The sequence below is a fragment of the Tubulanus polymorphus genome, chromosome 7 (assembly GCF_964204645.1).
Source record: "Tubulanus polymorphus chromosome 7, tnTubPoly1.2, whole genome shotgun sequence".
Classification (NCBI taxonomy): Eukaryota; Metazoa; Nemertea; class Palaeonemertea; order Tubulaniformes; family Tubulanidae; genus Tubulanus; species Tubulanus polymorphus.
Window position 1 is genome coordinate 5,428,912 of NC_134031.1, and position 12,180 is coordinate 5,441,091.

Here is a 12,180-nt window from a genome sequence, read left to right on the forward strand (position 1 = left end):
TGAATTGACCATCACTGACCAATTCATGCTTACTATCATATCATCACCAACCTAACTATAAATACCCTGATACTAATTTACTCTTTTAAAACTAATTCATTTAAAGAGGAATTGCCAGTTAAGGAGTTTAAGGTAAATAATGTAAAGTGTCTGACAAGCGAGTATTATGTTAGTTCATGTTTTCTCCGCTATCGTTATACATAGGGGCAGCACTAGACGGTTTAGATCACTATTTTTATAGTGGCGGGCTCGTTTCAAATGCTTTATTTAATGAAACTATTCTCTTGATTAAAGACTTTAAAGCCACTTTTTGTAGACATGATTCTCACTTTTCTTTCATACGATCTTTGATTCGGAGTCTGTAGATATTAATACAGTCCACGGGACGCCAATTCAAAGGGGCCACCACGGCTTCCGCTCGTCCCGCCCAGTCGAATCATCGAATCACCCCCCGGAGGCCGGGTGATTTGATACGATTTGAAGATGGTAGACTCACAAATTTGTTTCGAAAAACTGATATGAATGTCAAAACTGAAAGAGAAACCTGAAACTCATTCATAGGAAATAATTAATATTTTAAAAAGTGGGACAGTATTTTGTCAGCCGTTTGTGGAACAACAGGCGTCAAATTCATCTGTGCTTTATCTTATTTGGAATACACGTGAACTAGCAAATTATGATTAGGAAAATCGAATCTGATTTGACAAGATAAAGTTCGCCTATGTTATTCAAACAAAAATTATTAAAATTTAGTAGTCTCTGCTTCGCCAAGCGAGTGATCCCTCCACCAATTATAGTCAACTTACCAGACAGTTTTCAATAGTGAAAGATTTCAAATAAATACAAGGCTAAAAGCCGCGAGTTTTAGTCATCATTGGTCGGTCGATTTTCTTCTCATTTTACTTGGTTGGTTACTTTTGGTTGGTATCATGATTTACTTTTAATGGTTGTTACAATTTTGGTCGGTACTAATTTTACTTTTGGTCGGTATTAGACGGCTTTTGGTTGGTATTAGACGGCTTTTAATCAGTATTGGACGGTTTTGATGCAATAAATATACGGATGCAATAAATTTTGAATTGAAGTGGAAATTCACCCTTGATGGCTATAGTGACAATCAAAAAAATTTCGCAATTACTCTTCGGCAGCAACACTCGCTTCTAACTGGTCAACAAGTGTCAGTGTGTCCGGTTTAAAGTGTTTAACTGTATTGCCTGATATAAGATTATCATATTTTGCGGACATACTCGTCTCCGCACCATGTTGATGGGAATAAAGGGTTGAAAAAAGAGGTGGATTGCAAGACAACAAAAAACCACTGACTGGTGAACTAATTAAGTTCAGAGAAGCTAATTAAGTAAACAAAAAGAGACTACAATTATATTTACTCTCATACAACAATTATACAAAATGCCAGGTTTGTGCTTGAGGAATTATAACTTAAGTTCCTCAAATACGTGGACTGATTTCAAAAATAATCCAATCATGGACGTATAAACAATAAACTAGAGCTTATACGTCCATGGTCCAACGCGCAATTATCTAGGCTGTATCTGGACAACTAGAATTTTCGCTGCACCTTGTCTTAAATAAAGATTTTCAAACATTATCAGTTCGCTCGCTCATTTAATACAACGCTATTTCAGGGTAAACATGACAATAATTTTACTATCGATAACTAATCACGTTTATAGCTGTTTAACATTCTTTCTAAAAAAGAGTAAAATGTATCTCCCAGATATTATCCCTAAAACAATTAACAGTTACAGCAGTGATAGGGTGTGATACATAGGTAAAGGACGCGTGATCTTTCATCAGTTATTTGAAGCATTCTATCGAAACAGATATTTTTTAGTGTTTTTGGTTTAGTTAAGGTTTATGGTTATTTGTTTTGTTTATTACTGAGTCGATAGAACGCTTAAAACAACAACAGAAAAGGTCTCAAGAGGTTGGGAAACACGGAGAAGGTTGTTCTATGAAAAAAGAACCTTTAATAATTAGATTGAGTTGATTAGAAAAAATTCCCGATGATGAAGGCCTATATTAACTAATTGTTTGTTGGTTTTGTTTATTTTTTCATTACTTTATAATTTCATTTGTTTTTTTGTATCATTTATTTTGTAGTTTTTATCTATTTTTTAAAATTATGTTCTCTGTATTTTGTACTATTTATTACTATTTACATCATCAGGATTTTGTAGCGGTGAAATTATGGCCTCACTTAAAAAAGTGCTACAAATTCACTGCTGCAGCTAAATAATCGCTTCCTAATTAAACACCCCGATTTGAAGTTAAGTGATCATTGAAAGCCGCTCAGCCTTATGATATGAATGACGATGATAGAAGTTAAAACAGCTATAAACAAAATTAAAACAATCAAAATCATTGCTGGCCATTATTATTTATTCCTTTATATTACAATATTCCTAGTATTACCTCTCATACCTCTGTGGATACAATGTACTACGATATAAGTTTCATATAACTAGCTAGGATCACCTACATGGAAGCACAATGCTAAAACCTGGCCCTTCACGTTTTGGCCAAGGAATCATTTTCAAAACATCTTTATTCAAAACCCATTAACTTGCTAGGCGAGTTTAGGAGTCTAAACTAATAACGTACCAACTTCCTTTATTGTGTTTAAAAGTTGCAACTGTTTAACTGACTACGCTCTCCCTTTTCAACATTTAGGCTATGCAAATCATTAAATTATTTTCACTCTCAGGAAATATAAAATGAATCACTATTTCTAAGATTAATCGAATAAAGACCAATGAACTATGTCATTATTACAAATCATTCTCAACTATGTTTAACTAAGGATGAAGATTATCTGAACTATCCTGTTGATTTCATATCTCAGTTTAGGAGTATTTCAACCGACTTACGAGTCGAACCCAGACGCTGAATGCGATCAACACCATGAATTAATGGAGCGTAAATTTTATGAGACTCCAAGAAGGAACTTAAAGGACATGACTCCTCTGTTTACAAACCGAATTCAAATTATTCAAATATGAATAGTTCCTTCTCAGACCCAGAGCCCTAATTATCTAACTTCAATTTTCAATTATCAACATTAAAACTATTTCTTCAGTTTATTCCGCTCCTTCAAATAGACAGTGATTTTTGTAAACCCATGTTACCCATCAGACTAGTTTGTAAAAAGGTAATACGCAAAATAAATCAATACTTTACATATTCTTTAGTCTGTGCTGCCTGTCCTGAATAAGTGTTTATAAGATACGCATTGTCTGTGCTGCTCCTGAATAAGTGTTTATAAGATACGCATTGTCTGTGCTGCTCCTGAACAAGTGTTTATAAGATACGCAATGTCTGTGCTGCTCCTGAACAAGTGTTTATAAGATGCGTATTGTCTCTGCTGCTCCTGAATAATTGTTTATATATACCGGTAAGACACGCATTGTCTCTTCTCCACCTATTGAAAAAGAAATCCGTCATTGGGCGATAAACCGCTGCTGGATAAATTTCTCCTCTGGACTTCTAGGCCTATGCAGTCGAATTCAAGATGGTTCTTCTGTGGTAGTTGATGATTTCAATTCAAGATGGAATCTTCTGTTAGCTATTCTAATCAGTACATTTTTCACCAGTACATCTTAGGCTGAGCATTTTCTTATAGATGTGATTAAGCTGAAATGAATAAAAGAAGATATCCTGTAATTAAACAATATCATACAATATACACAATTCTTCATATACCATTAATAATAATAAATTCCATGTACCGTAAATCAATTTCATTTAGAATTTATCGCAATAATTCCATCTATATTTAGTTACCTTTTATGATTGCTGGGTTGATGATTTGATTCTAGCTGGCTGTGCGCTGTTCCAGTTGGTCGATTTTGGACGAGTAGTTGATCTCAAGCTAGCTTTTCCATATAGTTGAAATTTAGCTGCAATGATTAAAAGAAGTTATCCTGTAATGACAAGTTTTTTCAATGAGAATTTATCGCAATAATTCCATCTATATTAAGTTACCTTTTATGATTGCTGGGTTCGTTATCGGCGTGGAACATCTAAGTTGATTGGTTGATGATTTTGATTCTAGTTGACTGTGCGCTGTTCCAGTTGGTCGATTTTGGACGAGTAGTTGATCTCAAGCTGGGTTTTTCATATAGTTGAAATTTAGCTGCAATGATTAAAAGAAGTTATCCTGTTATGACAAGTTTTTTCAATGAGAATTTATCGCAATAATTCCATCTATATTAAGTTACCTTTTATGATTGCTGGGTTCGTTATCGGCGTGGATCATCTAAGTTGATTGGTTGATGATTTGATTCTAGTTGGCTGTGCGCTGTTCCAGTTGGTCGATTTTGGATGAGTAGTTGATCTCAAGCTGGGTTTTTTCATATAGTTGAAATTTAGCTGCAATGATTAAAAGAAGTTATCCTGTAATGACAAGTTTTTTCAATTAGAATTTATCGCAATAATTCCATCTATATTAAGTTACCTTTTATGATTGCTGGGTTCATTATCGACGAGGGTCTCCTATGTTGGTTGTCTAATTTTTACATATTTTTTTTCATATAACTTTTTTTCTGCCTAATTTAATACATTGAGATTTTGGAAATAACTATATTTTACAATATTTGGTCTTTTTTTCATGTAAATACTCCGAAAGTTTACAAGGTTGAATAATTTTGTCTAAGTTTTTTACATTTCATGGGTCTTTTTTTCATGTAAATAGTCCGAAAGTTTACAAGGTTTAAAAATTTCGTCTAACTTTAATTTTCTTGGTCGTTTTCACTGTTTAAATAGTCGAAGCACATAAGCGATTGATTGGGGTTAACTTTTTTTCTGCCTAATTTAATACATTGAGATTTTTGAAATAACTATATTTTACAATATTTGGTCTTTTGTCATGTAAATAGTCCGAAAGTTTACAAGGTTGAAAAATTTTGTCTAGTTTTATATTCAAATTCGGAAATCAAAGTACAGATATAGTTGTGTGATCGGGGGTCGATTTTACATAAATTTCGTTTTCTTTAAAACCAAGCACATAATTGGAAAATCCGGTTCCGGTTCATTCAATTAATCTTCCAACCAGTCTGAACCGACAGGCGACTGATTGGGGTCAATTAAGTTGACTGCCTATTTTAATACATCAATATTTGGAATATCTATATTACAAGGTTGAAGATCACTTTGTACATTTTATGACTAGTTGATTAATAGTATAGCTGAAAAAAAGAGCAAAATCTTGTGAGCAGAAAATCCTTTCGAATATCACTGATCATGATTAACGTGTCAATTCATACATGGACCGGAAAGTAGATTTTGATAATAGTCAATTATTAAACGATTGAATTAATTAATCTATATTCATTCTAGATTCATGATATTGATTATTATAGTTTAACAACAATTCGGGTAAAGCATCTCTAGCTATCTTGAGGAATACCAGAGTTACAGCAAATTTAATAATGCATAATCAATCTGTTCAAATTTTTTTTGTACTGTAGTTTCTCTTCTTCTATCTTCAGAAATTCTTGATGTTTTTCTTCCATGGGTGCTAAACACCCAGCGGCCAGTAGACTTTTATTAAAACCCAGGCCCATCATACAGTGCAAACTTGCTAGTAATATTGCCCCCTATATACATTTCGATTGTCAGCTTAACCATGTTCATATTATCAAATTAACTTCATCGTCAATTAATAAACTTTAAGAGATACGTTTTCTACCCACAGATGGTGACATCTGTGCCCAGTAAATGGTATTCTCATCAATTTCAGTAATTCTAAATATTGCACGTAAAATATATACAATGATCTTGTAATTATGATAATATAACTAACTAGAGTGAGTGCGCTGCCAGCATTGAGCACACTGATCCTATAAGCAACATGGTTCTACAGATTTAAGAAACCTTGAATCATCCCCACACCTTGACAAATCCAGAATTCTGCAAAGCCTCAATGATTTAATAAATCCAACGCACAAGAGAGAAAAGAGAGTTAAAACACTGTATAGGGTATAGGCCTAAACCAATAGTTAATTATACAGTTGTCTTATCGACCCATATGGTTTGGATTTGAGCACTTTTACCTTATATGAAGATGCTGAGTTAATCTTTATCGTAGATACCTAATAAATCAATTAATGTCCTAGCTATAATTAAAATTGTCTCGGACAATAATTTATTTGGGGCTTGAAATTTCTACACGAGAAGAATTTCAGATCCCGTATAAATTTGAATTCATCATTATTTCAACTGCTAATTTTGCATCAGAGCTTTTGATACCTAGCTTAACGAACCCAGAATTCCCCAAAACCTAACTGATTCAACAGATCCTTCACACATGTGGCCCAGTTAGACACAGACAGCATTGCACAATACAGTTGTCTCATCCACTGCGCTATTTTCTAAATAATTTTCACTTATATTCATTATATTGAATTAATTTTAACGAATTTTCTAGATATCTAAGCGATCCGTTAATTAGTCATCATACTAGCTACATCTTAATTATCAGTCAACAATATTTATATTGAGCCTGAAAATCTACACGAGTAGAATTTCAGATGTGGTGAATTCATCACTATTTGAATTCATCAGAAATTAAGATAAAAGCACATTTTGAGTGGTAAATTAGAAATTCCCTTATAGCCGAATTGCTATGTAATCTTTAGTTCTTTTATTATATCTTTTACAGTACACTGTGTATAAGGATCGAAAGACCATGTTGTGACCAGACCTCCCTGGTGCGGTGCAAGACATGATGCTGTAATATAGTTTGAAGGAGAGGGGTTAGTAAAAGAGAGCTATTAGCAAGAGGAATAAGAAGTTTAGGATATCCTGTCAGATTAAGGCTCTCAATCTGACATACACAGTGAAATTGAAATATTCTCCCTTCCAAATTCAGGAATGTATTTTTGCACAGATTTGTTTTATCTCCCTTCAATCGGAAGTAAATCTGCGTTAAATGAATTTGGCAATATGTATCAAAACTAATACAGCTGTATGACGACACAATAGGTTCACTTTAGATACAGATAAATTATTAATTTGCTCAGATACACATGTATCAGCTACATTTTAAATGTCAATGGACTTGAATTTAAAAAAAAATTTCACATAACAATTGAATTAACCTTAATTGTAGATATCTAAGTAATACATTAATGAGTAATTCATCTTAGCTATATTCTAATTGTCAGTTAATAAACTATATCTATTATGCGTCACTTGACACACAGTAGGCCTATGGCTTTTGGATATCATTTGAATCAGTAAGGTTTTGGTAAGTTTTGGCAATATTGAAGAGCATGACCAGTCGCCGTAAGTACGGCAGTTGGAGATATAAATACTGATCAGTCGATGAGACTGATTCACTTATTATATAGATATGCTCAAATATACATATATCAGCTATATCTCAATTGTCAGTTTAATGATATTTATAATGGACCTGTATCACATATAAATTATTTCATACATAGCATATAAATAGTTTTTGATCTTACATGGAATATTAAATTCATCTTAATTGTGGATATCTAAGCCATTGGTTAATGAGCAATTTTTCCTAGCTATATATATGATGATTGTCAGTTAAACAATAATCATAGCCCAAAACAAGGCACAGAGTATGGCTCTGGGGAATGATTTGGATTAATTAAAGCTTTCTTTATTCTAGATTTATCAAAGTGCTGAGACCTAATCACAGTTTCTAAAAGACCCGCAGTCCATAGTTTTCCCCATATATATTACACCAGATCTCGATAGAGCCCTAGACAATATTTTATACATCTTTCCCCCAGGAATTCATTAATGTAATGGGTAAAGCAGCATATAATATATACTGTAAAGTGCCCAAATTGTCCTATCTAAAGTGTCCTATCTATATCTTGATTGTCAGTTAAACAAGCTATATGAGGCCTGAAATATCTACCGTACATTCGGAAAATTTCACATAAGATATTGAATTTACCTTAATTGTACATACTTGAAAAATATTTTCATCAATAACTGACCAATCTACCTTTAATTATCAGACCAAAGAATAGTCAAGGGACCTCACTCAATCATTTCATCTAATATTGTAAATATTCAAGCAATCATTGCCCTAGCTATATTTCAATTTACTTTAACCAATATACCGGCCATAGAGCTTCAATAAAGTAGTGCGGAGATGGTGAGCTTGACCAGCGTCTGTATCCTCACCAGTGCCTATGCATTCTACCCCAGATATGAAAAATCAACTTAGCTTTATGTATGTATGCATTCCTGTTGCCATGCAGGATGAGACTGCCAGGTTTGGTTGCTCAGGTCTTTCGGTGTTTGGTTCATTCAACGTGGAGTCTTTTGTGGGCACTTCTAGTGGGAAGATTTTAGATGGGCCTTTCCGGATTAACCTGAAATGAGTAAAAGAACGATATTCTGTAGTTACACAATCCTTTCTGTATCATACAACGAAATTTACACATGTATCATATTAACTTTCAATATTGCTGAGTTCAGTGTTCTTCTGTAGTCGCCTTCAGCATCTTCTTCTTCATCTTGGGAGTCCTGAAATGAAAAAAAAAGAGAAGAGCGATGAAAACCTGGTACGGAACAAAACTAATATCCGAAAGCTTTTCAGCTCTCTGTCGCCGGTCACATGCCCAGAACACCAGACAATGACCCAGCCAGGAATATACTGCCCTCTACACGCCCTCACACAGAACGCGAAAACCAGGATGACGACGCCTTACTTTCACCATTTACCGACAGGGTGTGCCGGGTGACGTCAGTAACTGACAAACCTATCAAATTGCCCAAGCCAAAAATAGGGCAGTGCAACTGGATTGCCCAGACTAGCACTCAAAGGAAGACAAGACTTAATCCCGCCCGAAGCGACCCACAGGGAATCAATGAATACTAACACTCAAAGGAAGACAGGGAAATTAATCCCTGCCCGAAACAATCCCTTAAAGGGAATCAATGAATGCTAGCACGCAAGCGATCCCGCAGTGAATCAATGAATCCTAGCACGCAAAGGAAGACAGGGAAATTAATCCCTGCCCGAAGCAATCCCTTAAAAGGAATCAATGAATGCTAGAACGCAAAGGAAGACAAGACTAAATCTTTGTCCGAAGCAATTCCTGAAAAGGAATCAATGAATACTAGTAGACAGTCCAGCTTTACCACTCCATTTTTAACCTGTGCAATCCGACTGACTTGCCCGTCATTGACGTCACCCAGCACACTCTGTTGATACATGGGGAGAGTGAGGCCTCATCATCCTGGTTTTTGTGTTCCGTATGAGGGCGTGTAGAGGGCAGCCATTTCCTTACCGACTCTTTGTCTGACATCCTCGACATGTGACCGGCGAAGGAGAGCTGACGCTTTCAGACATTAGTTTTGTTCCAGCAAACGTTGAAATTCGACAGAGAAATCGGCCCTGAAAAATAAAACGGGTTAATCCCTGAAAAATAGAACGGATAAATAAACACAGAACAGTACAGGACAGCACAGAGACGAACAGTAACACATAAAACATAAAGACGTCGTTCCTCAGGAAGCAGGAACAGGAGCAGGAGCGGGAGCGCAGCGAAAATCGCCAGGAGGAGAATCCACGGTAGCAGCATGTTCACAGTGTGAGTGTGCAGAGGTGAATGGCCTATGCTTGTACTACACCGTGGTCAGCCGGTGACGTATTCAATAGGGCATGTGAATGCTATCAACAACTCTGAAAAACCACTATTGTGTCTCTATTGTTGAATGGATTTACCTTGAATACGCGCCAGTAGCCAGCCGAACCTATCGTGGAACTTTAAGGCCATATAAAATAAATTACTTGATTCTCGACTCTAGAATTTAGCGCCGCTTGGTTTTTTTCAGTCTGTTGCGGTCGGCTCCAGTCAGTCGGCTCCGGTCGTACTCTTCGAGCGTAAGTCGATCGTTCGTCTGGGGTCTTAACCTGCTGAAATGAAAGCAAGAAAACGAGTTCGATTTAAAAGGTTACAGTCCTCAAATAATAAATACAGAATTAAATAAACCTTGAACGCTGGAGTCCAGACTTTTTGAAATAATTAATATTTTTAAAAGTGGGACAGGCATGTTTTGTGGAACAACAGACGTCAAATTCATCTGTGTTTTCTATTTCTACAAATCACTATTGAATTGTAAACAGTTGACACAGTGATAATTAAAAGTTAATTATTTCAATGGTATTTATCTGCCAGTTTTGGGCAACTGCAGCCCCGGGTCAGTGATGGACTGGTCAGGATTGACTGACCCCACCTGAAAAAGAAACTTTGACCAATTTTGCATTTTGTAACAAGATGTGGCTCGAGCGGGATGCTGCGATCGTATTCCGCCACCAAAAAGAGGAAAACAATTTTAACTCGTACAGAATAGATCATTTTACCCGGCGGGCAAATCAAATTGCTCACGCGGGTTCAACTTTGAACCGGTCGAATCGTGCGAGTCCGGGTACTAACCGGACATCATTTTTTCCACACGTTCAACACTTGCCAATTTGACAAGACAGGTAAAAAGAATTACTAGGTCTTGGTCCTACGAAAAAATAGATATCGTAGCAGCATTTCTATGAACCGACCGTATCTTATCACGATGAATACATCGTCGGAAACTTTCACTCTACTTTCACCGGCGCCACTCGGCTTCCTGTTGGTCGGTATCATCGGCACGTTGGCGAATTCACTGGTCATAGTAGTTTTCATCGGCGTTCCATCGATGTTGTTAAAACTTACAAACATTTATATCTTGAATCAATCGCTAATTGACGGGACTTTGTCCATAATTCTGATCGGCACGAGCGTCCGCGAACATATGATGTTCGCACCGAGCGACTTCGACGGCAAAGTGTTGTTTTGCCGGCTTATTTTGTCTCGCGTATTTCTATGGAGCTTGCTTTACAGTTCCAGCTACAATCTCATCATCATGTCACTCGAAAAATACGTAGCTATCTGCCACCCCTTTAAACACGAGCGATTTTTTTCTCGGAACCGGGTTTACGTGACGCTGGTAATTGCTTGGATGTTCGGTTTAATATGGGGTATGCAGAACGCCATCACGACTGTTTACATCGACGGGCGATGTATGTTCAACTCCGTATGGCTGGGGCACTGGAAAGAGGCTTTCGCCTATATGAATTTACCCGTTCAACTGGTTGTTCCTGTCGCTGTCATGGGATATGTTTACTTCGCTATCGCAAAAACAATTTCCAATAGCATGAAGGTAGGATTGATAGCTATTAGCCGAAATGATGTTGTTATCGAAACGGTGCATAAAGCAATATAAAGAATATCCTCGTCAAATTCTTCTCAGGAAAGGTTTTTACGGACCATAATAGTAATTGAATTCAATTACGATAATTTTCCCATATTTATGGATGATCTTATACCCTTAAACATTGAGTAAAATCCTATTGTCATCCAGGCAAAGATTTTCCTATAAGTGAACATTAAGACTGTCTCTTTATTAGTAGAAGTTGTCAATTGATAGGTTTTTCCCATTCACTAGAATCCTAACGGAACAATCATCATATATAGGCCTACCAAGGACTCCCTATTCATTCACGTTCGATCGGTATTTTAGTCCTTTCAAAATTCGGGTGAACAGACTTTTGGAGCCTTTTGAACTACAAGATATATTAATCATTTATCTTGTACACACGAGTCAGTTCAAATTACACTCAAATAGGTCACAAAATACGAATAAAATATGTATAAAAGACAATCTTTGGTTATTTTTTAAAAAATGGGGAAAGTGAATGAGTTATTAGTTATCGGAGGCTCGCACTATATTTCTACCACAGGCTGTCGGTGAGACGACCGGAAGTGACGTTGACCACCGGAATTCGAAGTTGCAACGCGCGCAAAAGAATGTCATACGCACTTTGGTCATCGTGTTTATTTCATTTCTGTTCTGTTGGTCCTGGAACACGATATACATAGCGATGTTTTATTTCCACGTACCGGGCGTCAATCTGAACAACATCTTCTATTTCTCGACTGTAATCATCGCGTATTCTAACTCTAGTTGGAATCCGTTCATATATTGTTTTGCGTATGCCGAGTTTAGGAACGCTCTCGTGAAGGTGTTTCGTTGTGGATAAACCTGGCGTAGTAGATATTAAACAACTTTTGGAGATCACAATCGTCGCATTTTTCCCTTATCTCTGGAACACGTGATTCCCTTCAA

General features: G+C 36.2%; 1 protein-coding gene and 1 long non-coding RNA gene across 2 annotated transcripts; one reads left to right on the plus strand and one right to left on the minus strand.

Annotated features, from left to right (window-relative positions):
• Positions 1–3,813: 3,813 nt before the first annotated feature.
• LOC141909373 (uncharacterized) lies at positions 3,814–4,333 on the minus strand. Its single transcript, XR_012619706.1, has 3 exons — positions 4,242–4,333; positions 4,006–4,156; positions 3,814–3,920 (listed from the first exon to the last, which is right to left on the minus strand). It is a non-coding gene; the product is annotated as an uncharacterized LOC141909373 (long non-coding RNA).
• A 6,254-nt stretch (positions 4,334–10,587) lies between these two features.
• On the plus strand, positions 10,588–11,277 carry LOC141908551 (galanin receptor 2a-like). Its single transcript, XM_074798648.1, has one exon. It carries the CDS (start codon positions 10,588–10,590, stop codon positions 11,275–11,277), a length of 690 nt encoding a protein of 229 aa, XP_074654749.1.
• The last annotated feature ends 903 nt before the right edge of the window (positions 11,278–12,180 follow it).